This window comes from Strigops habroptila, chromosome 5 (assembly GCF_004027225.2).
Source record: "Strigops habroptila isolate Jane chromosome 5, bStrHab1.2.pri, whole genome shotgun sequence".
NCBI lineage: Eukaryota > Metazoa > Chordata > Aves > Psittaciformes > Psittacidae > Strigops > Strigops habroptila.
The window spans coordinates 52,330,546-52,356,519 of record NC_044281.2 but is presented as its reverse complement, the minus strand read 5'-3'; the positions used below and the strand labels follow the sequence as shown (position 1 = coordinate 52,356,519).

Below are 25,974 nucleotides of genomic sequence, written 5' to 3'. Positions count from 1 at the left end.
CTGATATATTTGCTTTCCTAGGGAATACATCCCAAGCATCATAGGTCTCCCATGAGGCTCTGTAGTTCATTGACCCAATACATACACCCTATTGCCAAAAGAGCTGTACATTGATTTAACCTCCTGAACAGTTAATGAGATCTGCTTGGACATTTACGGACAGCAATTGTGTTCAAGTCTTCCCTTTCATTAAAAATCTCAAGCGTATGATTCCCAGTCAAGTCTGAGATTTAGTGACTTACCTGCAAAAATTCAAGGCCAGGTCATAACCAAAAAAAAAACCCAAAATGAGAAGAATTTGGTCATGAAGACTCTTCACATTTTATTTGTAAATATTGGGCTGTACATTAATTACCAAACTATTTATATGCCAGTAATACATCTCTGGTCCTTTGCACCAGGACAAAATGAGCAGGTACATGGCTGAGGATTCTCACTGAAGAAATACAGAGTGGGGTAATGGTCACAGTGAAAGTCCTTGATAGCGGTGGCATTACTGGTGGTTCTCTTCTCTCTGCATGGAAAGTTGCTGACTTTGCTGAACGTAAGTACATGTAGTGAGGATATAGGCAGCCTTACACATTAATAGGATAAGCAGTGCCAAGCCATGGACTTTGTAAAATTATTCTTATCCCAGAATAAGGGTTTTATTAAGTGCTTTCAGCTTCATTTCCTCCACATGTTTTTGAACCTTCTCTTTGAGCTCATTGTTTTCGAGCTGAAAATGTCCATCTGGATGCTTGTGCAGGTCTCTGCAAGAAATTTTAAATATCATTTGTATTTATAATAGCCAGGGAAGCTACTTCGGAATGCTGACAAAAACAAAGGAAGACACACACATCATTTCTCTCTCTCTCTTCTTTTTTTTTTTTTTTTTTAATATATATATAATGAACAGAGAGGGTATTTCACTACTTATGCAGAACTGGAAAAGGAGTGAAACTATGAAAAGAACATTCACTCTTTGCTTGGCCAGTTAGGAAAGCTAAATACATACTAGATTGAGTTTTACACTTTATCTATGAAGGAATGTATGATGTAATGGCCAGAACAAGAGCGTCCATGTGAAAAAACTTGTTTTCCTTAAAGATAAAATGTTGAAACTGCTGTAAAGGAGCAATGCGTTCTCTGTCCTCTAGAGAAACATCACCCTATCCATAACAACAAAGAACCTTCCAGTGACAAAAGAAAGGATTGAGACTTCATTGTTCACTAATAATTTTTTGTTTCCCTCTTTACGAAGCCAAACAGGAAGCTTTTAACAAGTAAATATCAATACTCAGAGGTGTTTAATATAGAAAAGTATCTTCATTTTTGAAGAAAACATCTAGAACTTCAAAAAAATCCCCAAAACCCTTATGGTTATAAAACTAGTTACTCAGGTAAAGCACCTGAGTAACCAACACTGTATCCCTGTGGAGAAAAAGGTCACTTTTTAGTTACACAAGTTATCCCAAATCCCCATGTTCTGACAAGCAGAGTGTCATAAAACGTAAAAACTATCACTGAGTCTGACACATCTGTATTTTCACAGCAAATTATTTTCAATCGATCGATGCTGTAGTAGTTACAATACAGCAATCAGCGTTTAGTCAGAGGGCTCATATATGCAGCCCTGTTTTAAAGTTTAATGGCTGACAGTTGCACAGGATTTCAATGTCAATCAAGTAATTTCCCTCTAAAATTACAGAAAATGAGACATTCAAATTTCTTGATGGCTCTGGAAGTTTCAGGCTACTATGCATATCCTGACATCTAAGCCTCTTTAAAGAGGGGACAACTGTTGGACAGAAAGCTTGATTCACATGCTCCAAGACACACAAGGTATCTATGAAAACACACTTAGAACTCAGCACTTTCTCATGTGTTGGTCTGCAATCTCTTCATCTACCCATACTGCCTGCTGCTCAAGCCCTGTGGCCCTCAGTGTCCCACCTACCAGCTCTTATACTTCTTTGCATCCTTCCTGCAACATCACATATCCCCAAGTTTCACACAGTGCTTCCAGCCCAATGCTGCTGCCAGGCAGTTCTGAAATGCTGCTTTTTTAAACCATGATGGTAATCATCAACCCCATCAAAGACTCATCCCTCAGATCTTTCTTTGTCCTCAGGTTTCCCCTCAAAGTTTCTCTGTGGAGCTGCAAACTCAGGACATTAGCTTGACAACACTGGAGGCAAAAGGCAGAATTTGTCCTCTACAGTGGCCAGTTTACAATATTTCAGGGAGCAGGTAATTCTACTTATGAATGAAAGTTATTTTACATGTTGGGCTGTATGATGAAAACACAATGGAGTTCGTGGAGTGTGAAGCTCAGACAGCAGAGCAAATGTGGTCTACTCCTAGGAAACGCCTGAAAAAAAAAGTACCATGCCAGTGGGAAATTCTAAGGGCTAGTTCCTCTGCCAGCATTAATAAATATCTAACCCAAAAAAGCAAAAGCCACTGGTCCAAGAACATTTAATAACTCTATGAAGGCAAGAAAACTGCCTCAAGTGTTAGATCATATTGATAAAACTGAGTCAGAAACATCCAAGCCAGTGTGTTACATTCCCAGCTGCTTTATGAAGTACAATCCAGAGATCACATTTGCAGTGCAGATTTGCTCAAAGTACAGACCTACATCCCACTCGTGATGGAGGCCCTAGAGCATCTCAGTATGACTTTCTACATAATTCTGAAGGGAATGCTTGTCTTCAGATTTCCTCCCGTTCCTCCCCCCTAACTTAAGATCATACCTACCTTTCCTCTTTTGCTGATTTCTCTTTGCGTTCTTCTGCAAGTGTCTGCCCAATTTGTGGAAATTCAGCTCTCACCATCTCTGGAGTAAGAATCATTTTGAACTCAGTTTCATCTGTCTCTCTAAAAATTAGTAAGATGAAGAATAGTTGGCTTGATCTTTTTAGAAATATTTTTTAGCCAACAAAAATGAAAGTATGTTTTATGCAAGAGCGACTTCGTGCTTTTGCCTTTGGGGATCTCTTGGACAGGTTTAGGTACATCCATACAAGTCTTCAAGAAATAATCATCAGTCACACTTAGTACAAAATAGAGGAGAAACTTACTGGTCGATTATGTTCTCCTTGTCTCTCTCAGGTAACTCACACAGCATTGGAGGTACATCTCTTGGAAGCATATCTGAACTGTAAGGATCCCTGTGAGGGAAATGGTATTAGTTTAAGAGAGACAGAGAGTAACTGCACTAAATGTTTATATTTTGAAGCTTCACATAGTTGCAGTTACAATGAAGATGATGTAGTCAGTCACTGCTGTGATAGTAGGGAACATGAGCCTGAGAGATGTTGGCTACTACTTGGTACAGGTGCCCACATGTTAAACGTTTTACCATTCATACTTCTGCGGGACAGACAGAGTTTGTACCTCCCAGGGTCTTCTTGGACTGAACCAAAAGGTATTCATTCAGGAAAGATATTATTCAAAGTCCAGACTGGCACTCTTCCAGGGCTAGGCATTTCCTCTAACAATATTGTTCTTAACCCACCCCTCAATGAGGTCAGCAGGGGTTTTCCCCATTGGTTTTGGATTTCTGAGCAGCAATTATTTCCACCCATAGTCCCACTTTTATCTGTGGGACTGGTTAATGTAGTTACAGACAGCAGAAACTAGTGCCGGGTAGAGGCACTGTATACTCAAATTCTTTCTTACCTAGGTGTTGTACTGGTCCATGTAGGAGTGTTAGAAAAAGCAGAATATACCACTGGTAAGAATCTTTTCCATTCCATTACTCCAGAAATCACATCCTGAAATGACAAGTGCTACAGCGATCAGACCTCTAATCCATAATGCAGTGTATGCAGTGGGGAGAGAGGCTTGATGGACAGACTGTCTGACTTCTTGGCTGAGAATTGAATCCGATAAGCTGAAGTTCTCTACATTTAAAAGATGCTTCCTCCACTGCAAGGTCATGAAAATACAATAGACAGTGAAAAGAAGGAAAGAGGAGAGAAATATTTAGGGATAAAAAAGAGGCATGGATAAAGCCTAACAAGAACAAGTTATTCTGACCCATGAACTGACTATCTAGGTGATGCATAATTTATACTTGAAAATGTCTCCTATCTAGGATGACTCCTGATCTTCTTTTTAGATTCCTTGGAACAAATTCTTAGCAAGAACATATCCAAGCCTGGTACTGATACAATAAACTCAAAAGGCCATACCTTGTGATGTAGAAATTTCTTTTGTGTGACGGGAATACTGGATCCTTTGGGGCATTCCTTGGTAAAGGTGTATTTCGGATGAGGACAAAGATGATATTCAATATTTGTTTCAGAATAAGCCAAAGGAGGTAAAACTGGAACTAACCCTGGAGTAGGGTTCTAAAAACAAAGAAGAGATTATTTTACAGAATCATTCTGAGCACCATAAAGAACTAAACTGATGAAAATTCAGTTCTTACAAATAATGTAGTCTCTCCAGATTCACACCTGTGTCTCATTGTGACTGTTCTGTTTGGTGAGACCATTCATTTCCTGTCTCTTCCCCTCATCGCAGACCCATAATCTGCCTGGTTTATTCATGCTCTCAGCTGTCTAAAATACAGCAATTTAGGTGTTGTCTCCAAGTTTGGAAGAAAAAACTATTTCCTGATTACTCCAAAATCCATTGCTGATTCCCCGAACAGTTCAGAATGGGAACTGACTTTGCTGTGGTGGAAGCTAGTGAGCGTTTTGCCATCTATTTCACTGCACTAGCATCTGTTTCTGAGTAAAGTCTAATGCTGCGTAGTGTGGGGTCAGGCTGTGCCTGGCTCTTACACTGACATGACAGAGGGATGAAAGCGATGCGAAAGTGATGCAGAGAGGATCTCATCACTAGGTCCACTGGAGTCCTGGCTGCACGCAGTGAGGAGAAGTCTATACCATATATGTTATGCCAAGATCACCATACTAGCACACTAGGCTCTGGCCCATTGCAGCTAAGTACTGCTGAAAGACAAAGCCACCTGTGTCGAACACAGTGCCATGCTGGCTTGGAGATGCTGCCTATACCCATGCACAGCACTTCACTGAGCTATACAGCTGTCTCTGTCTGCTCAGAGACACCTCAGGGACCTCCAGGCTGTGCTGCAGTCTGGGAAATACCTTCTGCACTCGGTGCCAAGTAGCAAAATCTACATGACAATTAACAGAAAACCCTCCCACACACGTGGCTGTGATTTTTTCAGTCTCTGTGCCTAATAATTTGGAAATGTGGTTTTCAGATGCTATGAGAACTATCGGAAAGGCAGCAGGAACTATCTAAGGCAGCAGGACACAACGTGAGCAGAGAGTTTGACTTCACTTTTGTCAGTTTACCTCAGGATCAGGCAGAACTGCAGTCCCCAAGCTGAACAGAAGGAAAAAGACTGCACCTGTCCTAATTACCTGGGCAAGAGCATGAGGTTACAGAAGGACTGAGATGCCAAGATGGCTTTTCTTCTAACATCCAAGTGAGGAAACAAATGGAGAAGATGGGAGGGGCCCCATGGTGTTCCAGGGAATCCTGGGATCAGTGACCGTTTGTGGAGTGTGAGACTGGAAGGGTCTCCAGTTCACTGGCAACTTTGCCTTGTCATTCCTTTCCTAAACTGATCAAATTCCACCTTAAAGTGAAATGGTTCCCCTCTCAGTGGGATTTGCTCTGTGACTTCTACCTACCAGGGCTTGCACCTTGGAGGATTACTCTCACTGTAGATAAATTTATATACCAATCTGAGTAAGAAAATTGCCCACCAATTCCACATCAGGCTTCTGATGAAACAAACCCCTCTTACCCTCTGTTTTTAGGTTCTTTGCGGAAGTCAACTTCTACTTACAAAAATGCGAAGTGAGATGCTCTCTGTAGGGTAGACTAAAGCTTGGGGAGGAACCAGTTTTAAGAGGCTGATATCCCTTTCTGCTGCTTCTGGGGATGGTTTGTGAAAATCTGCCCTCTGGGAGACCAGGTCAAGCTGCCCCTCAGGAGAAGCAATTACTTGAATCAACTCGTCCTTGAAAAACACAGACGTTAAACGTTTTCCTAGTAAGCCTTTTGGTATAAAATGTTGAGACAAAATGAATCAAATAATTGTAGGAATGTAGGGTTGGGAGTGGCTTCAGCAAAGTTTGTATCTGAGATGACTAGTTACCTGGGCTCCCTGCCTCAGTGGTCGGGAAAGTTTTCGAGGTTTGTAGCTTGTGGCTGCATAGTGTGTACAAAATGGCTGGTACTTCATAATGTTGAAATGCTGAGGAACCTAAGTGAAAATAAAAAACGTGCTGCAGGACATGACAGTAATCACTTCTGATGATTAACTCATAGATGGAATGGAACATTACAGCTTTATCACAGACACATCACATCTCTGTGGTAAAAGATACTTGGATCACTATTCTGGAACGTGGTGTATGACCAAAGCTTTGAGAAGCCGTACTTCACCAGGACAAGCTGAATGAGGGCAGAAAGGAATATTTCCATTCTTGCTTTTCTATAAAAGATCATGGATTTAACAGGTGTTTGATCAAATATACTGAACTTAATGTGGTGGAGAAAAGCTGTGTTAAGTAATATATGTAACAGTGATAGATGAACTAATGTGTAATAAGGGGAAAAGACGCTATAAGAAAGCTCCTAGACTTGTTACGCCATCTGAAAAAAAAAAAAAGTGAACATTGAGCCCAAATCTGTATTTATTTGAACTTGGAGGAATGTTTTGACTTTGATGGGGTGCAGAATTCGATCTTTTGCTATTCAAAAGTTGGAGAGAAAAGGGTTTAGAAGTCAGGAGAAAAAAAAAGTTTCTGTATTCATAAAGTTGAAAAAAAAATATATTTCCAAGAGATGTTTGCAGGAATGAAGAAACTAAGCATGCAGAACTGAGTGCCAAATAAACAGAAGACTTCCATTACTCTCTAAAAGGAAGGACACTTCTATAATGTCACTTTCATAAAACTCTAACATCGAAGTTAAACCTGTGTGGTGTGCAAGGCTTGCAGTATCTTTATTCATAGAAGGACTTTGTTGGTTGAAATATAATAATTTCAGCTGAGGTGGTTCACCTCTGTCTGGAGAGAGGACTACTGCTGGCTATAAGCTTGTTACTTATTGAAACAGGTGAAATATGTTTTTAATAAAAGCATGTTAATCATATAGCCATATTAAGGTAACATTTCTACTGGGCTGCACACTGGGGCCACTGAATCAGGCAGAAAACATGTCTAACTGGACTGGTGAAAGAGAAACATGATACGTTTGAGGGAGCTGTTCTGACTCACCTTCAAGTCGTAAAAAGGAAGAACGTGTCTCACTTTCACATCTACAGATTCAATAGGAACTAGGCCAAGAGCATCAGGTGCCTGAAAGAATAAAGTATTTAAAACCCAATAATATGGTGGGCCTTGGTTTTGCATTGGCAGCAATCCATAAGTACCGCTACTTAAAAACATATGGAAATAATTATGCAAACATTTTTTTGATATTTCTCCTGTCCTTTCTTGGACTTTGGCATTTCAGTTATTTTTTATTTCTTTTCTTCTGCAAAATCATGGATGTTAATAACTCTGATCATGAATGTATTATATTATTCAGAATTTTAGAATGCCTTTAAGAGAATGCAAAGATTTTTTTACTGTTATCAGCAGCACCCTTAGCAAATCTGAAGTCCTGAATTAATTTGTCAGAACCCCAGAACACCAGTCACGTTGTGAAATTTTAATAAAGACAGTACTGGGCCTGAGGCCAATGTCAGCAACAAAATTCTATCTTGAGTGTGGGCCATCATTTTTTTACTGTACCTACCAAATCTTGCTGCAATTCATGGGAACTGTAAAAGGGAAATTCAAAAGGCAATATACAATCTTCAGTTATGCTGGAAGAAAAGCCCTTACATTCTTCACTCTTCTCTGGTTTGCTGAAACTCTTGCTTTCTGTCATGAACGGAAAGCAAATACTAAGATTTTTTAATATATGTCAATACACCGTTTTAAAAATAGAATCAAGCCACAAAATATATTTAACATTTTCCCAAGACAGTGTATGTCTAGTAATTTTAATACAAATTTTAATTTAAAATTTTTTAGCCTAATATTTATATATTAATTTCTAAATTTATAAATATAATTTTATGAATATACACAAATATAAGTATACATAATTCAATATGAAAAGATAATATTTCCTAAAGACTTTAAATGCCACATCTACAATATAGCAGGCACAATACCTTGACTATCAGACAGATCTAATTTCCCCTTTTCTAAAAGGACGTTAAACCTCACTTATTCCAGCCTGGTCCTCTCTCTCATTCTGCTCAGCAAGGCAGAGAGAGGTCAGAAGGCCTCTGTTACACTAACTGCTGTTATGCTTTCTTCTCGAAGCATCCCTGCAACTCCTGTATTCTGGGAATTAAAAGTGCCTACTTGCAGAAGCCGGAAAAGGCCTGATATGGAAAGATATTTCAGCAGTTGTCAAACTGTGTGTGTACAAGGGAGTGGGAAATAAGTGACACAAATTCTCTTCTGTCCCCAGTATATCCGACTGTGACTTCCATCCAAGGCCAGTTTCCTTCTATGGCTGTTAAAGAACAAGCAACTTATCCAGGCCAGCACTTTCATTTCACTGTAAAGAAAAGTGATTTTTTGAATGCACTTACATGAAAAAATTAGAAGGAGGAAAACTCAAACCAGTACTGGCCCAAGCCATGTATCTCGTAGTTCCTACCATCTCATTTCACTGAGTTTAGATACCTTGCCTTCATCACGTTCAGGTGTCTTTCCCTCTTCCATCCTCCAGGAAATAAGCTCCTCTTATCCTATGTCTCTAACCTCTTGGGACCCACCTGATCTGTTTACCTACCTGTCTGTTTCTCATACAATCCCATCTGCCTTTTCATTATTCCTCATGCCTAGAGGAACTAGAATCACAGAGTGGTTTGGATTGGAAGGAACCTTTAAAGATCACCTCCAACCCTCATGTCATGGGCAGGGACACCTTCCATTAGACCAGGTTACTCAAAGTCCTATTCAACCTGTCCTTGAACACTTCCAGTGATGGAACATCCACGACTTCTGCCCTATTATTAAGTAGATAAACTGCAAGGCTCCTAAGAAGAGTTAATCACATTTTTTTAAATCTGGTAAATAATGTGTATGAAAAATAGATGTACTTTGACTATAGCCATTTCTACCTTTTAGTAGGGCTTCTTGTGATGGGAGAGGGGTAATGTTTTTAAACTGAAAGAGGGTAGTTTCAGACCAGACATAAGGAAGAAATGGTTTACAATGAGGGTGGTGAAACACTGGAACAAGTTGCCCAGAGAGGTGGTGGATGCCTCATTCCTAGAAACATTCAAGGTCAGGCTGGACAGGGCTCTGAGCAACTTGATCTAGTTGAAGATGTCTCTGCTTATTGCAGGGGAGTTGGACTACATGACCTCGAAAGGTCCCCTCCAACCTACACCATTCTGTGGTTCTATGATTCCACCTTGTCACACTGCTCTCCTTCGTTGGAAAACTCCTTTTTAAGGACTCTGTCTTTATATGTAACACACCTGACACACTGCAGTACAATCCGCATAATTCATGGCCGAAATATCAACTTGTTCTTCTACTCCTTACCATACACAGAGCCTTCCTTCAAGCCTCTGGCTTCTCTGCTTAGCCCACGGAACAGAAGCAGCAAACGATTTAGGCGATTCTGCATGATAATCTGAGAGAATGATGTTATAGTTTAACATTAAGCTGAACACTGCAAGATTTACAGCCATAGAAATAAACATCCATTACAACTGTATTTATTCTACAGAGCTCACTTGTCCATCTCTCAGATTTTTTAACTACAGTTAATTTTCTATTCAGGAGGGAGAAAATGGAAAAGGAGAGATGTAGAATGGATCTCAACTCTAACAAGACATTATTCAACAAAAACAGTTCAAGTTTTCATTTAGTCTTGTGGTTAATCAGACTTTTTCTAGCTAGGTCCTAATCCTTCAGCTGTGTCTATTGGCATGTACAGATTTAACAGTGGGTAGATAGTCAGATGATCAGGGCCATATGAATACTTGTATGAATGAGGAGAAGAAGTATTAACCTGCACTGTGAAATTTGCTTTGAAATGTGTCATATATCGCAATGGGGAGTCCTAGGTTTTAATACCGGAAGGGACCATTTAACCACCTCTTTATTTGTGCAATACTGGAAAGAGTATTTCATTTCGGGACCTCTGTGTGGAGCCTAATATTGTGAATAGGTTGGAGAAGAATATCTAAACTGGATACTAGGAAAGTAAGAAGCATCCATATCACTTGCTACATTTAGATTTATTGGAAAAAGAGCAGTGGAGATGCAAGATCATATTTAAACCCACTGAGTTAAGTGATTTTATGGGTTAGTCTTTAGCTTCTTGGTTGGAACATCCTAGTCTAACCTTCTGCTCCAAGAAAGGTCATTGATGGGATAAGACCAGGTTGCTCAGGGCTTTATCCAGTCTGGTCTTGAAAACATCCAAGGATGATGCAGACTGTACAACTTCTCTGGGTAATGTGCTCCAATGAATGACTGTCCTCATGGTGAAAAAGTATTTCCTTATACATGGTCTATACCTCTCTTATTTGAATTTATGCCCATTGTTTCCCATACTCCCACCATGCACCTCTCCAAAGATATTGGCTCCATCATCAAGAACTTCCTCAGAGGTGTTGGAAGGTACTGCTCTCTTCCTCCACCTTCCCTCTCCAGGCTGAGTAAGTGTGTCTTCACAGAATGAGTGCTCTGGACCCTGTCCATCTTGGTGGCTCTACACTGAACTCACTCCAGCTTATTCATGTCCTTCTTGTCCTAGGGGCCCAAAACTGAGCAACTATATACATTTTGAAATATGCTCTTTTCTGTGCAGAAGTATTTTTCACTTAAAAAAAAAATATCTAAATCCATTTGCATTTGCTCAGCATCCATTACAATATTAAGCACCAGCTGGAACACCAGCTGAATACAAAACTTACTCCAGATCCTTATTTCCTGGTGAAGCAGGGACATATTTATTAAACTATCAAATCCCTGGCTAGCTGTGAAGACTCCTTATGTGCTGGTTTGCGTGTTCTCTTGTGCTATTTCCAAGGCATCATGCCATCACACTGCATTCTAGTTGTTCACATTACCCTGTATGCTGCTTGTTGGAATTTCCTGAACATCCTGTTTCTGTTGTCCCAAGGGTCATTACGGAGCAGGTCAAATGTGGGATGGACACTTGGATACTGCATGGTATTAAAAAAAAAAAAAGAAACAGAAAAGAAAAATCACACCCTTTTTACAATTAGACAAGTGAGAAATTTCCTCCAGCCTGAGTCATTTCTCGGCCTGAATCTGTGCGCTGTTTCTAAACACTGAAATTATGTCAAGTGAAAACATTTCCAGTATTGGCATTTAACCATAAGCCTTCACTGCAGGGCTTAATGTGAGGTAATCGACAAATATTTGCAGATGCAGTATGGGAACACAGAGATAATGTGGCATGCTTTGCATCCACACAAATGACAACCACATACTATTACTTCAATGCAATACATGGGCAGTCAAACAGTGGAAAGAATGTACTAATTCTCTACCAAATCCACACTTCATCTTGTATGGATAGGTGTAAGGACTCAAACCAGTGGCCCATCCTGACTCCAATAATGGCTGACAGTACACACATACAGAAGGGCAAAAGACAAGGGTAAATTTAGAGTGATAGTCCCCCAGAGAATCTCCCCATACGTAGTGATCTCTGGCTCTGGACATACTTGAGGAAGAGGTGATGTCTCTATATTTAATGTCTTAAATTGTTGGAATACTCTTTGAACACAAGTAAATCTTTCTGATGCATTAATCTCTTCTCCAGTTTTAAACTGTGACAGAAGAACATGGCACTAGAAGAGACTCCAGTGTTCCCAGAGTACAGTACCTCTCAAGAGGAGGGCAGCTGCTCAACCAACATTTAGATGAGGAAGGCCCTCAGAACACCAGCTCTACACAACCCCATGCCATGCCTCACCAAACAATTTTCAGCACATCGTAACAGGTGTAAGAGTATAGCAAAAGACAACTCCGACAGCTACTATGTTCCTCAAGAAGGCAGTTTGTGTTGCTACCATCCCAAGTTCATTCAGTAGCAGGTTATCTATTAAATAAAGCTCCAAATAATCCGAGGAAATGGATCTTAGAAAGCACCTCACACCACAGAGAAGGACAAAAAAATCTAAGTACCAGAAAGGTTCCTGTCAATCTGACCTGCAGGTAAAGGTTGCAAACCTTGTGATATGCTTAACCTTATGTTTAGGCATGACAAAGCTACTCCTAAAAGAACTTTCAGAATGAAGCAACATGATTCAGAGGTTAGGCCTGCAAATTTCCACTTGTTTCTCATATTAATTAGAATGTCAGAAGATGTGTTGCTTATGTAGCGCAGTGCTTGCCCTACTGTACTGAAAGTAAAATGGGAAATAAGACACTGACACAGAAATAGGATTATTAGGAGGAAAAGTATGCAGTGCCAAATATCTATCTGTTTGTTAGCTTAGTAGGTGATGATAACATATGGCAGGCAATAACAACATATAAACAAACCTGGCCAACAGCCCGGATAACACGTCTGAAAGATACTTCTGCTTCGTTCCTTTGAAATTCCTGTTCTACGATAGGATCTCCTCTCTGGATCTAATTTATCATCAGGAAGAACAATTACATTAGAACAAAGCATCCACTGGGTTCTTTCCTCCCTTACTATTAGCGGAACTAATTTACGCTGTAATATTCTAGAGGTGCTTGACAAAACACAGTCTTCATTCTCTTCTAGACAGTGATTACTGCAACCCTTGAGCAAGTCAAACAAAGTTAAATAATGTCTTTTTGGGTCTGGGTTTCAGTCAGATCTCTGCCCTAATGAAATACAGTTTGCTTTGCATAGCCAGATTCAGCCAGAGAGGGGTTATGGAACCGACACCAAAGGTTAGCACCCAAACAGATCTTCCCAGATGGCAGTGCTACAGAAGTTTCCTGCAGCTTTCCCATGTTCTGTGAACATCTCCTGACACAGTTTCCAATGGTGCCAGCTCCTTAATCTGCTCATGTGTTTACTACTGACATTACTTTTTTTTTGATTACTTTGTCAGTTTACTACTGACATTACTTCACTTCTTTGCGACCCTCTCAGTGTTCAGGCATGCTGGATGAATACCAGTACTTCTTTTCATTGTGCCTCTTTCACCCCAGTCCTACTCACCTATTGTTTCATTTCCAACATATCGTTATGTCTTAAACAAAGATCTTGGCATTATTTTGCAGAATCAAATTTCCATGATTTTCATAGACTGAGGTTTTAGTTAGTACGATGGAAGACAGACCAGTCAAAGGTCTGCAGGACAGCCACTCTCAGGCTGTATAACAGAGTGGCCACTCGAACAAATGATGAAAGGATAATAAATACTCTGTGAAGCCTAATGACACTCAAGGTGAAAAAATTGACAGCATGAGCAAAAGTATGCCTCTATCTGAAAGTCATGGGGGCAACTGTGAAACCAGCCAGAGATCTCCAGAGCCCCTATGGCCAATGGGTAGGTAAATAAATGTTTCTAAACAAACTTAATATTCATCTAATTTAGTGATATATCAATCTCACAGTTTAGATTCTCTTTTTACTCACTTTCTGCTTTGTTAGTATTAAATATAATGTTTGAATTAATTCACTGTGCCTAATTCACTGTATAAATTAAGCTTTTACCCTATCTATAAGTAATTTTACTCCCATAAGATGCTCCTTGGAAATCAGTGGGACATCAAAAGCTACTTGAATATCCAAGAGGCAGGATAAGAGGGACAAGCCCCACCTGTCCCTGCGGGCTGTGCCACCTGAGGAAAAATACTTCCTGCCACCATGTATTGATACTGTCACCTCCATGGAAGATGACTTGCAATCTGGGATGACTGGAAGAAACCAAAGAGAGGGAAGGTGAAGGTTCAGAAGAACAACCTGATGATTTACCTCCCCATGGCTCTGTGTGAGAGCACTGACTGTGTTTAGCTCTTTGACTGAGCCATTCAGGACATCAGCTCTTCAGAGAGGTACAATATAAACAGCAGGTTGGATGCAGCCACAGTGCTGATAGGATTACACTGCCATGTTGCACTGTGATGTGGCTGAGTGCAAATCTGCAAACATCTAGTCATATTTGCATTAATAACTTATCCTTCTCTGTGTCTGCCTCCAAGAGTAAAGACACCTCAGCAACACTGATACACAGGCATAATAAAGATGTAACTGCAGTAACCTGTTCAACTAGCACAGGTTTGCATTGATGTATGAAGAAAACCTGAATATGTAAAGAACTTAATACAATTCACTAGTGCACTGCGTAATCTGAAAGTACAAGTTTTATTTTAAATTTGTAGAAAAAAACCCCAGAAAAACTAACCTTGTATTGTTCTTCTTCCCTCTGTCGGTTTTCAATAATCTCTTTTTTAAATTCCACAGAGATTGGTTCTTGGCCTTTATGAACTTGCCTGCATTTACAGTGGAGGCAAGAAAAATGCTTTACTCAATGCAGTTTCCTCTATTTAAAGGCTAACAGACTTACTCTCCTCTTCCTAAGGGGTCCAGGGATCCATAATGTTTAGCATAAATGGCAGATCTGTGGACTGCAAATGAAACCACAGTATGCTTACACACATGACTGTGTTTTGCTTTATGCCGTTTGATATACATGTGCAATTCTGTTCACTTCATTATACATTTTAACGCTGACTTATTGACAACCATAACGAAAGCTTCTTTTGCCCTTAAGGGCACAAGATGAGATGTCTGAGAACAAGGTTAAATGAACAAGGTTTTCAGCAGGTGTCTTTCTGAACACAACCATAACACAAAGACCTCATTGGGTGCTACTAAGGATTACTGCTGAGACTCCACTTAGGCAGAAGAGGAAAAAAAATAAACCAACAGTAACTTAGCTGTAAACCAAACCTATCAGGACATGAAAAGGCAGCACTATGCTCTAGTGGATATTGCATATATCATTCATAGAGGTCCTAGTTAAGCAAACCCCAGTTTTGTTAATGCAGTTAACTAACACTTACCACTTCAGACGATTTGCTTCCTCTTCCTGAATATTTTGTTTAACTTTTAATTGAAATAGAGTTTCCTTCATCTGTCTTGTTTTCATCCCTTCACAGCCTTGGGAAAGGACTGCAGGAATATCAGAAAGCCATATGACACCTCAAACTAGATTGAATTTTTAATTGGGAAATCCACTGTTACGATAACTGAACTCATTAAGACAAAAAGCTAAGGTGAGATTTGTTACAGAAACTACAGTCACATCACCTCAGCAATTCTGAAGTAGAATTCCTCATCAAAAACATACAAATAATGCTACAACCAAGTTTATGCTGTTTGATTACATTACCTTCTTTCAAGTCCTTAATCCTCAATTTGCCTGGTTCCTGATTCAAAACAGTAGCTACAGCATATGGATTTGACAAGTCTGTGGGGAATCTGAGGTTCTGGTATTCAATTTCCTACAAGATATAGATTAATAGGAAAAAATGCAAACAAGAAATATTTTCAGCCCAGAAAAATAAATTATTATCTGTTCACACCTTTACTTTTTGAATAGGCCTTGATCGTGGTCGACTGAATTGGTCTCTTCTCCACGCCACAAATTTTCCTGCAGACGCAGCTTTTTTCTCTGGATGACTTCGTAGTTTGTCAAGATGTTCTTTCCTACGTGTCAGAAGGACAGAAATTGCTCTTTTAAGTACTCTTTAAATGGCATATAAGTCTAATACATGCATTTACACCCCCGTTTAGATATACAAGTAGACTGGAAATGTCTCTCCCAAATTACGTTTGGAAGCTAACTTTCTAATTTTCAGAGTTCACAAAAAAATAAGTGCAGCCTAAAAGACCTTCTTGCTCAAAACTCCCTGTATGTTGCAAGACCCCAGCAATAAGAATAACATAGAACAGTCATAATAGAAACTGAGGATGCTCAACACTTCTGTAAGGGTATGTAATTTTTCATTATGCTCCATGCCTGGCAGTGCTCAAGGCCAGGCTGCACTGGGCTTTGAGCAACCTGGTCTAGCAGAAGTTTCCCTGCCCATGGCAAGGGAGCTGGAACTGGGTGATCTTTAAGGTTCCTTCCAACCAAAACCATTCCATGATTCTACGATTATGTTTATTTTGGTACAGTTTCACTTCATACAGATTAGGGCGTTCTGAGCAAATGATGTAGAAGAGCGGATACATGTATTAACAGTCAAATTACAGAAGTGCATAGATACAAATGTTTAAAATGATTACAGCAAATGGCATGAAATCCTAATACATAGGTATCTTTTAGCACTGGGCAAAAAAATACTCAAAGATCAGTCAGCTACACATACCTTAGACCCAGATGTGGTGTTGATGTTCCTGTGAATACACATACATAGGGTTTTGACTTAAACTGTGAAATCCGTAACTGCATTGTCATTTGTGCTGTTCCATAGGCAAGTGGGGAATATTTCACAGTTAATTCCACTTTCCCATTGCCTGGAATGATTCCTGTGGTTAGAGGAGAAAAACAGTGAGTCCATCTAACACGAGCCCACTTAAGTGTGCTGAAATTGACTCTGGACTACATTTTTTTAAAAATATTAATATTTGAATGGATGGCAGTAGGCCTGGAAAAGATTTCAGGTCTCAAAGTGTCTTTCAAGAACTATCCATTGCCAACTAATGGGAGATATTTTGCAACAGCAGAGAGATTTGACAGTAAGACTATAATATTTCCTATTATTGTGAAAATGATTGCCTGTTTATATGGAGAAATTCTTCACTTGCTTCTGCCAGTCTTAAGCCTCTGGCATGTCCTGCTTTCATGAACAAAGCATTATAAATGTATTCCTCTGTCCTCTTCCAAGCTGGGGAATCATCTGGATCTGATGCATTACCTGTCTGTACTTGGTCTTATTTCTTTATCACCTACTCCATTATTTTCTCAGCCACTTTAACCACCTTTCATATCCCTAATCATTCAGTGCAATCCCAGGATACAGGCCCTGATGCTCCTCAGCATTTTGCAACAAATTTATTCAACTCATCAGAAATACTAATTTCTCGTCTCTGTAAAGTGACCATTGCCTGGTTTTTTGCATCCTGTAGTTTTAAATGTCAGTTAGTTTCATTGGGATGTTTTGGTTTTTTGTGTATGTGTGTGGAATTTCTTATATTATTTCATCATATCTCACAACACAATGGCTTGAAGAGGTGCTAAATCTTCTTAGTGTTTTTCAGATATCGCTCAGTGCCTCAGAATTCCCAGATACCAAAGTTTCTGACTTCGCTGTTACTGGGTTGACGTTTTTTTCCTTCATGTTTTGTTCCCCTTTCTTCCAAGAACTAAGTGAACTTAGAAAGCATGAATTAGTTCCAGCTACTTTGTCTATGACTGTGCGAAACCCCAAAAACTTCCTGGTGAATTTTACAACTTCTCTCTCATTTTACTCAATTGTAATATTGTTCCTTTCCTCCCTTGATATATCAAAACTTCTTTAAGCACAAAGTAAGAAAGTAGATTATCCTGAAAGAATGACCCCTCTTTCTTTCAAGGCAGCAGCATAGTTCATCTTTGTGGACCACACATCTGATAGAATTCAACTGCTACTTCTGAAGAATGAAAATCCATCTGACAAGACAGGGAAAATTCATATCGTTGTACATACAGGAACAACAGCAATTTTTATTGCAGTGCGTAAATAATCAAAGTTTAAATTCCAGTGTCACAAATGGTGCTAAGTGCCAGATTTAAGGTATTTATTTATTTAGATCTTTATGTATTTCCATGGAATTGACCTGACTGCCTGGGTGAATTATCAGCCAGGTCTGCATAAACATTTTTGTCAGAACAGCTGGGTACTTATATGCTTCTGCCAGCATTTGGCCAATGTAACAGTGATAGCATCAGACCGGCAAAGGTATGTCTGTCTCAAGACAGAGCCCTCTCCTGCATTAGGAATGAAAATAGCTGAGCATACTGTAGCCAAAAGTCCCTGCCGCTTGTAAAGCCTGTACACATAGGTCTAGGCTGAATCTAACATCCACGGCCTCCCATGATACACCTGCAGTGATGTGTTTTGTACCTTTCACTGTAACAGCTCCTGAAGCACCAGATACAACTCTATCAAATTCTTACAGACCACCAGGGAAAAACAGATATAGGGATATGTTTGATAGAGCAGAAGTCACCTTTTATTTCCTGTGCCCCCAATCAAGTAATGTGGTGCATGCTTATTCCAGAAAGACAGATGTTCCTTTAATGGGGCAGGAGCCAGACAGTCCTTGGGGAGAGGTGTGATAAAGAGGTGAAGGCTGAGCTTCCTGCCCCTCTCCTTTCAAAAGGCTACACTGGCAAAGAGAGAAGACAAAGGCCGGATGGACTGCTTGGGACATCCTGTATTTTGCCAGAGGTCTGCAGCCGGGCATTGACAAAAGAAATCTAACAGCCACAGAAGGCTATTTGCCATGAGACTGCATATGACTCCTATTAATTATCCTGCATGTACCTGGAAACACTCTGAAGCAAAGGCTTTTACTGTACAGCACTGAATACACTGTGACAAGTAACTACATAAATATGGATTTAACATATAGAATTTTAAATAAGTTCAATTTACCATATGTTGGCTGGACAGTGAAGGCTCTGTGAGGCTGAATTAAATCAATGTGGAATTCAAAATCTATTGGACAGCTGCACTGCAATGAGATAACATACTCCTTACTGAAAAGAGAGAAAGGAAGAAATAAATTCATAAAACTACAGCTAACCATCAATTACAAGCTGGAAAATTGTATTATACACAATATGCACTGAATTTATCTGTGCTCAGAGGGATGGGTTACTTATTAGTGTGAAATAGTCATTCCTTGTTGTTCCAAAACAGCAAAGTATTTCAGATCTTTCACTCAGTGAGGAAATGAGAGTTAATCTTGATTCAAATGCTGGATATTTTACATCTCAACTTACTTTCTCCTACCCATACAAAATCTGATCACAGAAAAAAATAAAATAACTACTTTTTAGAAGTTATTTATGTGTTTCCTTAAACTCTTAAGAACTGCAATATCTAGCAAGTACTAACAATCCAAATGAGAGCAACAATAAGTACAGAACCAGAAATCAGTCTTCTCCTATGGCCCTCCTTATGAAAGATGATGAGAAAACACTGTGCAGTATTCAAAAGTGTTGAAAACTCCAACACATTAGAATGACTGGATTTTAACCACTGTAGAAATAATGATACAATGGCCTGATTTTCATAAAAGTTCTTTATGTCTCACACAAGTTATGTGAGGGGCATTAGCACACATCTTTTCAAGCTGTCTTGCTTTTGTGTGCGTCTATTTTCATGTATCAAGTTGAAATACAAAAGCATTGGTGTAATACCATCCATCATCCTACAAATCAAGACCAATTTACCCAGGCTTGTTTCTGGTTCTTGTAAACTGTCTGGCTGAAATCTTACCCTGCTGGTTCACAAAGAATGCATGTTATACAGTGTTCCTTTGGAAAACACATTTGGAAATGCCTAAGGAAACAAACAATAATAGCAAATTGCTTTTTACACTGCTTCTCTATGACCTGTTCATGAAGAAGATGCAACAGCAAACTGGGGAGGCAATTTAAGGTATAGTGCAGCTTGTACAGTAACCAAAATGCCTTAAAACCAAGACAATTATGCTGCTTGTTGCGTGATGGAACTTCTGTACCTAAGGAGAAAGCTGGGTGGTGGAATATAGGCCTTATCCTACACTTACTGTAAGTAAAAGGCAGTTTTTCCATTGATCTCAGTGGGCTATAGATTGAGCCCATAGTCCCTTGAGTTCTGCACAGTACCAAGTATTTCAGAGAGCTTTCGTTTTTAGGAAAGTTTTTAATAGACTGATGATGAAAAGTTAAGGTTCGAAGCCATCAGTTTTCTCTTCAGGAACAATTCCAAATTCCCTCAGTGTATCTCTGAGCATTCCTGTTGTATTGAAAAATCTTTCCGTTATTTAAAAATGTATTTTGTACTCTGTCTAATATCTTCTCTATATTCTGAGAGTATGAAAATTCTGTATACTTCAGCACTTGTAAAAATGGAGGAAATAAATAGAATCACATCATGCCTAGAGGCACCCAGAAAGTCAGGAGTTATGTTCAGTCCAGTAAGAAAGCTGTAACATCACTTTTGATATATTCACAAGAGTTTAGCAGATTGAGGGGGACTAGGAAAACAAGCAAACAAAAAGACACAAATGTTCATTCTGCAATGCTGGGCTCATTTTTACTGCAGAATTTGCATGTTCCTTGTATGTGTTTTGCCTATTCTTATTTCTGTGCTTCAGTAAAAATCGTGAGTTGCTTCCAACTCACAAGCTAAGAAAAAACCTAGCTGCTAAGACCTTCAGTTCCTAGATTTCACTCACATCTTTACAGTGACACAAGTCACCATAATTACAACTAATAGAGTCAAAATACTACAGAACCAGATCCTAATCAAGAGGATTTCCCTTCTCCTTTTCCCCTTCCCAGTTCCTATTAGCAATTACTATGATTACTTCATGAGAACAGTCAATGTTACATCTATTCAACAGAGAGTAAGATGAAATCTATGCTATTTAGAGCTCCACATCAGAAGATCACTTCAATTATTTTTAAACAGAAGAAGCAAATCTAATGATTGATCAACGTCTGGAGTGAGGTTAGCTATTTGCTACCACTTACACCTACCATAACTTCATTTCCAGAGTACTTCATCTGGAAAGGAAGATCCATTCACCTCTTAATGCTAAAAAGACATAGCACTTGGGAGCGTACAGGTTACGCACAGCAGCCATATTGCTTCGCATATGATGAGTGGAGTGAGGCAGCACCGATTTCGACTGACTGATACCCCAGTTACATCTATGTGTATGTTTAGCTTGCACAGCATTTACTTTCCTGTGAACATGCGCCTGAAACTATTCATATACAGAATTATTTTGCAGTCCAGATGGTAGCTGACTTCCTTTAAGCTTCCGAGACATTAAGTTGTACAAACAGAGAAAAAGGAGATTTTGCAGATTTTGTGCATGTGGACAGATGTCTGTCCTTAACTCACCTCTGACCAACTGGTACATCGGACAGATTTATAAATGATGGAAATTCTACAACATTCATTACAGGGTAAGCATGCACAGGAACAATTAATGTATCATCTCCCTGGGGAAAAATAAAATAATAATAAAAAAAATAGGTAAATACTTATTTCTTACAATGAATAAATGTTATGGAAAGAAAATGTTTTTGTAGTAGTTGGCCAGTAAGTGGGCATAAAACATCTTTGAGATCATCACCGTTTTTCACCTCAGGATATTAATATTCTACCCGCTTTCAGAATCCATCTGTATTTCCACACTTTCAGCAACTCTCTAGAGCTCCTGAAAGCCTGTTCAGCTAAGACATTGCACCAGTGTGGCACAAAGACTGATCTACTGGCAACGAATAACAGCATAAGGAAGATATTCCACCCACAGCACCGGGATGTTTACAGAGAGAAAAAATTTAAGTGCTTAAAATGAAATACTCCAATCCAGACTTACTTGCATGTGGCTCTAGGAGATTAACTGTATCTTTACTTTATCATCATGTCCTAATAGTTGTTTCATTCCATTACAACTGTATATATATTTTATAATAAATCCTCACCAGACAGTGAATTCGGATGCAGTCATAGTAGTACCGCCACTCATCAGGACAAAAATCAACAGTAACCACATATGACAAGCCAGGGACAAGCCGGTACTAGAAAATGACCCAAAATAAGACAGAAGACATGTAAAAGCTGCTTATATGACACAAAACCAGTGCTGCATGCAAAGAGCAGTGTGAAGGCTTTCTGTCACTTACTGTTTTGTTGTATTTGATCTGAAAATACTTTGTCTGAGGCGGTATTATGTGAAGGTTTATTACATCAACAGAAGTATTTATTAGCTTCTGTAGAACAAAAGAAAACAAACCACAAAACACTTTACAATATGAGGTCAATTGAGAATGTCAACTGTACTTTTTGTAAAACCATCCATAGCAAAGAAGCAATATTTTTTACTTTAGTAGAAATAATTCTGAATATGCTCTGAATTTAAAAGGAAATTATGTAAACCTTGCACCCTGCTTTTTCAGTCTTTGGAACCAAGTCACAATTCCTTACCTAGGAATAACAGTCTTGCGAAAGACAATGCTGATGTTGAATCAAATTCTGGTCCTGTTTTGCTTACATGCAAAATGAACAAAAAATGAAATAACCTGTTGACTTCACTTTTACAGAGGTCTGAAACAACAGGATTTTTGTAATATTCCATGGTGTTGTTTTGGATTACAAAGCAACAAACCATTGGATGGTGTCAGTTCATCCTGTAAAGCCCTCTGCATCTTGTTTATTTTCATTATATCTGGAGAACCTAGCCTACCATAATCGCCCAACCTCTGCCTCAAAACACTTACAACATGAATACAAAAGGCAGTCAAAGGGAAAGCAGAGACAAGCAAAGGAAATACCCAAACTAGGAAAGGTAATAAAACCCCTGCACTGTTTCTTCCCTTAGATTAAATTGCTCTTGGCAGAAGACCAGAGGTGCTTTCAAAATTTTCCCAACAGTGAACAGGTTTGCAGATACAGTGACAATCCAAGTACATTTTGAGAACAATCTCTTACAGAGTTCAAGCATGAATCATTCAATCATGACGTGCAAGTCACATTCACTTGCAGTACTTGCAGACACAGGAAGCAGAAAGGTAAAACAGAGAAAGGTACAGGACAGTGATATACACAGCATGGTACTCATCTATTTTGTTACCGCAGGGCCACTCATTTTAAGTGCTGCTTTTTAGAGCAGTCTAGAGAGCAAAAGGCCTCACAACCACAAGCAGTCTACTCAGCTTCTGTTATCCTTTTATAAGCCCCAAGAGAATCCCTGCTCGGACACTTACCAGTGTCTGTTGGTGGTGTTTTCCAACTTCATACCCTCCATAGTGTAACACAGCAGGCTCAGCCTGTACAACTTTGCTCCTGTGACGTTCTGAATAAATCTCTACAGAGATAGAACAAGGGAAACAAGGGTAAAGGAGAAAAATGAAACACACATGATGATTGTTACTTATGTTGATTAAGTATTTTATGCTGCACCCAATGTATTATAGAGGAAAAAAAATGAGACAGATTATTTCTCCTGTAAGCAGACATGAGTCTATATATGGAAAGTTAAGGCAGCATCTATTACCCCAGCAGAGCCATGATTCTGTCGTCAATTTCCTTCTGGCATCACGGCTTCAATAAGCCACCCCAAAATGTTAGGGTCTGCCAGAATTCTCACAGCCACTATTTCTTTCTTTTTAGTCTTTCTGATTATCTCTCCTATGATTTGGGCTTGCAGGAAGACACAATTTAAGCAGCAGGGTGAGAGTTTTTCCTATGAGTTACAAAAAAACCTAATAATAACAAAGTGCCTCCTTGAATTGCTCCAAGGTTGGGAAACAGTCAGCAGAAACTTACTTGTTTCCAGCAGGTGATTGGGAACAGCACGTCTTTTTTTAGGTTCCTCCACTAGGCTGTCCAGAAGGACACTGGGTATTTTCTTGAAGGATTTCTCAGCAATCATGATTTCTGTCGAGGTCGGTTTAACTACATCCATGTTGAGCAGAAATGGAGTCAGTTTCCTCAGCACCTGGGGTCAAATCAAAGTAACGTAATGATCAAAGTGTCTTCCCTTGCACTGGTAACATCTGTTACCTAAAACTGCCTAAAAACATTTATGATAGGGAGTTACTTTTTTCCCTACTGAAATAGATTTCTCTGTATGTACTAAGTACAAGAACTGAATGATTCCATGAAACGTTGCTCCCACTGCAAGCCCGAGTGCTTTGGGCATGTTCATCTGTTCTAAGGCTTATCAGGGACATTTGCCTTTCAGGACTGTGTAAGACATCTTCCTCTTCCCTCACATCTCCCAGCACAGAAAAAGAGACAAGGTTCTTCCGATAATTCTGCTATCCAACTGATTTCTGCAGAAATATTCTTCCAATCTCTCATGAGTGTTTGGGTTGTTAACTTGTAGATTAATTTTTAAATATCAATATGAGAGATAAGAATATTGGCATTTGAATCTTTTGTTTGGACAGCATCATCTGGGTTATTTAATGAAGATAACTGTAAATCCAGAAGGCCACGGGTATTATAGAACCTGTGTTATGTAAGCACAGTTATCAGAACATAAACTTCCCTAATGACAAGTGCAAATATGCAATAAGGGCACCAGACACAATCCATCCACAAGAAATTATCTTCATAAAAATGGCATATAGCCCTTAGCTCTCCTATGAAGCGAAGAACATATTTATGGAAAAAGCACTGAGTCAAAAGCCATGATGACTTCCTCAGCCCTCAAGAAGGGGGTTGAAACCCCTTAATTTTGTCTTTGTTCTTCATGAAGGGGAAGGCGGGTGTGCAGCTCAGGATGGTGCTGCATTAATATCATTGGGCAACTGAACTCACCCGATGCTTCAATAACCCTTTGAAATTAACACCAATCATTAAAAGTTTGAGGGAAGATGGGCAGAGGGGAGAACCAAAGCGATGCCCAGCATACCTGGATCAAGACTTCTGAGGACTGAAGAGGTCCACCTCCCCTGTTACATTTTATGGTCTCATCTCCGGTATTCGTCTGGTTTTCTAGCCTGTTTTAGATCCTTCAGAAGTTGAGAGGTGCTTCAAGTTCATAAAGCACTGCTTTGATTTATGACCTTGTGCAGTATTAAATAATAAATAAGAAGCTTAAAATAATGTGCTACCAGAACCCTGCCCTCAATAATATTTTCCACTCCATGGCTCCAAGTACAGATTTTCCATTTGCAACAGAAAATCTGTAAGAGGAAGTGTATTATTTTGCACAACAACAGAAAATTTCTGCTGAGGTTGTAGGACCCACCAAGCTCGGACAAAAACATGCTAAAATAAATTTTAAGCATAAGGCTTACATTCTTTCCACTTGTGTTATTCATCTTTAACTTACACGACTGCCACCCTCCTTCTCTTGGTCAGCACTCCCTATGAGGAATACAACTTTTGGAAAGCTGTAGACAGACTTATATTAGCAAAGGATTCCTGGTGTAATCTAAACCGTAATTTAAAGTGATGGCACAATCATCACTCACCAACTTTAATAACACACTGCAGTATTCCTCAAAGGGAGAATAATGGATGAATATTTACTTGCCAAGGTCCTGGAATCTCTGACTGATAGACCGGTGATCTTCAGTTTTCCAGGATACCTGTGTCTAACCTTAATGCAACTTTTTTTTGTGCAAAGCCCCCAACAGGAGAAACCTGTGCAATCCTGGTTCCCTTCGAGGAAATAGTCAAACTCACTCCAAATGCCCTCAGGCCTGGATAACACACTTCTGTCAGCACTTGGTTTTTCTAACCCCTCGGTGCGTCAGAGCTCCTAGCACACCTCACCACCCGAAAGAGATGCAGTTTAACGCCATTACATACTGCGTGAGACTTGCAAAAGCACCGACGTGCTTTAAGAGCAGCACAAGACGTGCTTTTAAGGTCCACCCTATAGAATTAGGCTAGTAGAGTTTCTTAGCGGGCAGAAGGGCTTATAGCTCCCCAACACGTAGCCCTGTCGGTGCCACATCCGCCTCAACCTCCAGCGCGGTCGGAGGGGAGCTGGACGTCCCGCCCCAGCCTCTGTGGGCCCCTGGGAGCGATGCACCGCGCCGAGACTGAGACTGAAACGATCCGCCCCTCTGCCCCACGCGTCCTCCCGGCCCGGAGGGAGCCTCTGCTAACCCCGCTCCCCGCCTCACGGCGGCTCCCGCCGGCCCGGCAGCGGGACCCGTCCCCGGCCCGGCCCTCACCTCAGCGCCGCGCCGGGCCGCGCCGGTCGCCAGGCAACGGG

The 25,974-nt window shown here is 39.9% G+C and overlaps 1 protein-coding gene across 5 annotated transcripts; it reads right to left on the bottom strand.

Moving 5' to 3' along the window:
- Window positions 1–297: 297 nt before the first annotated feature.
- CFAP221 (cilia and flagella associated protein 221) lies at window positions 298–25,974 on the bottom strand. 5 transcript variants are annotated; one of them, XR_003991699.1, is made up of 25 exons: window positions 25,934–25,972; window positions 24,658–24,811; window positions 23,565–23,736; window positions 23,003–23,103; window positions 21,923–22,009; window positions 21,722–21,817; window positions 21,135–21,235; window positions 18,669–18,772; window positions 16,398–16,557; window positions 15,609–15,732; window positions 15,416–15,527; window positions 15,087–15,195; window positions 14,426–14,513; window positions 12,582–12,671; window positions 11,135–11,230; window positions 9,597–9,687; window positions 7,780–7,907; window positions 7,257–7,337; window positions 6,131–6,238; window positions 5,819–5,992; window positions 4,182–4,340; window positions 3,667–3,915; window positions 3,066–3,155; window positions 2,743–2,862; window positions 298–752 (listed from the first exon to the last, which is right to left on the bottom strand). XR_003991699.1 is itself a non-coding variant. In XM_030488545.1 (25 exons), the coding sequence occupies exons 3-25, from the start codon at window positions 23,701–23,703 to the stop codon at window positions 629–631; spliced, it is 2,577 nt and encodes an 858-aa protein (XP_030344405.1). In that variant the 5' UTR covers window positions 23,704–23,736; window positions 24,658–24,811; window positions 25,934–25,972; the 3' UTR covers window positions 298–628. The 5 variants fall into 5 exon arrangements, 4 of the variants coding, with proteins under 4 accessions (XP_030344405.1, XP_030344407.1, XP_030344406.1 ...); XM_030488545.1 differs by having other exon boundaries at window positions 3,667–3,761; XM_030488547.1 differs by having other exon boundaries at window positions 3,667–3,761; window positions 15,615–15,732.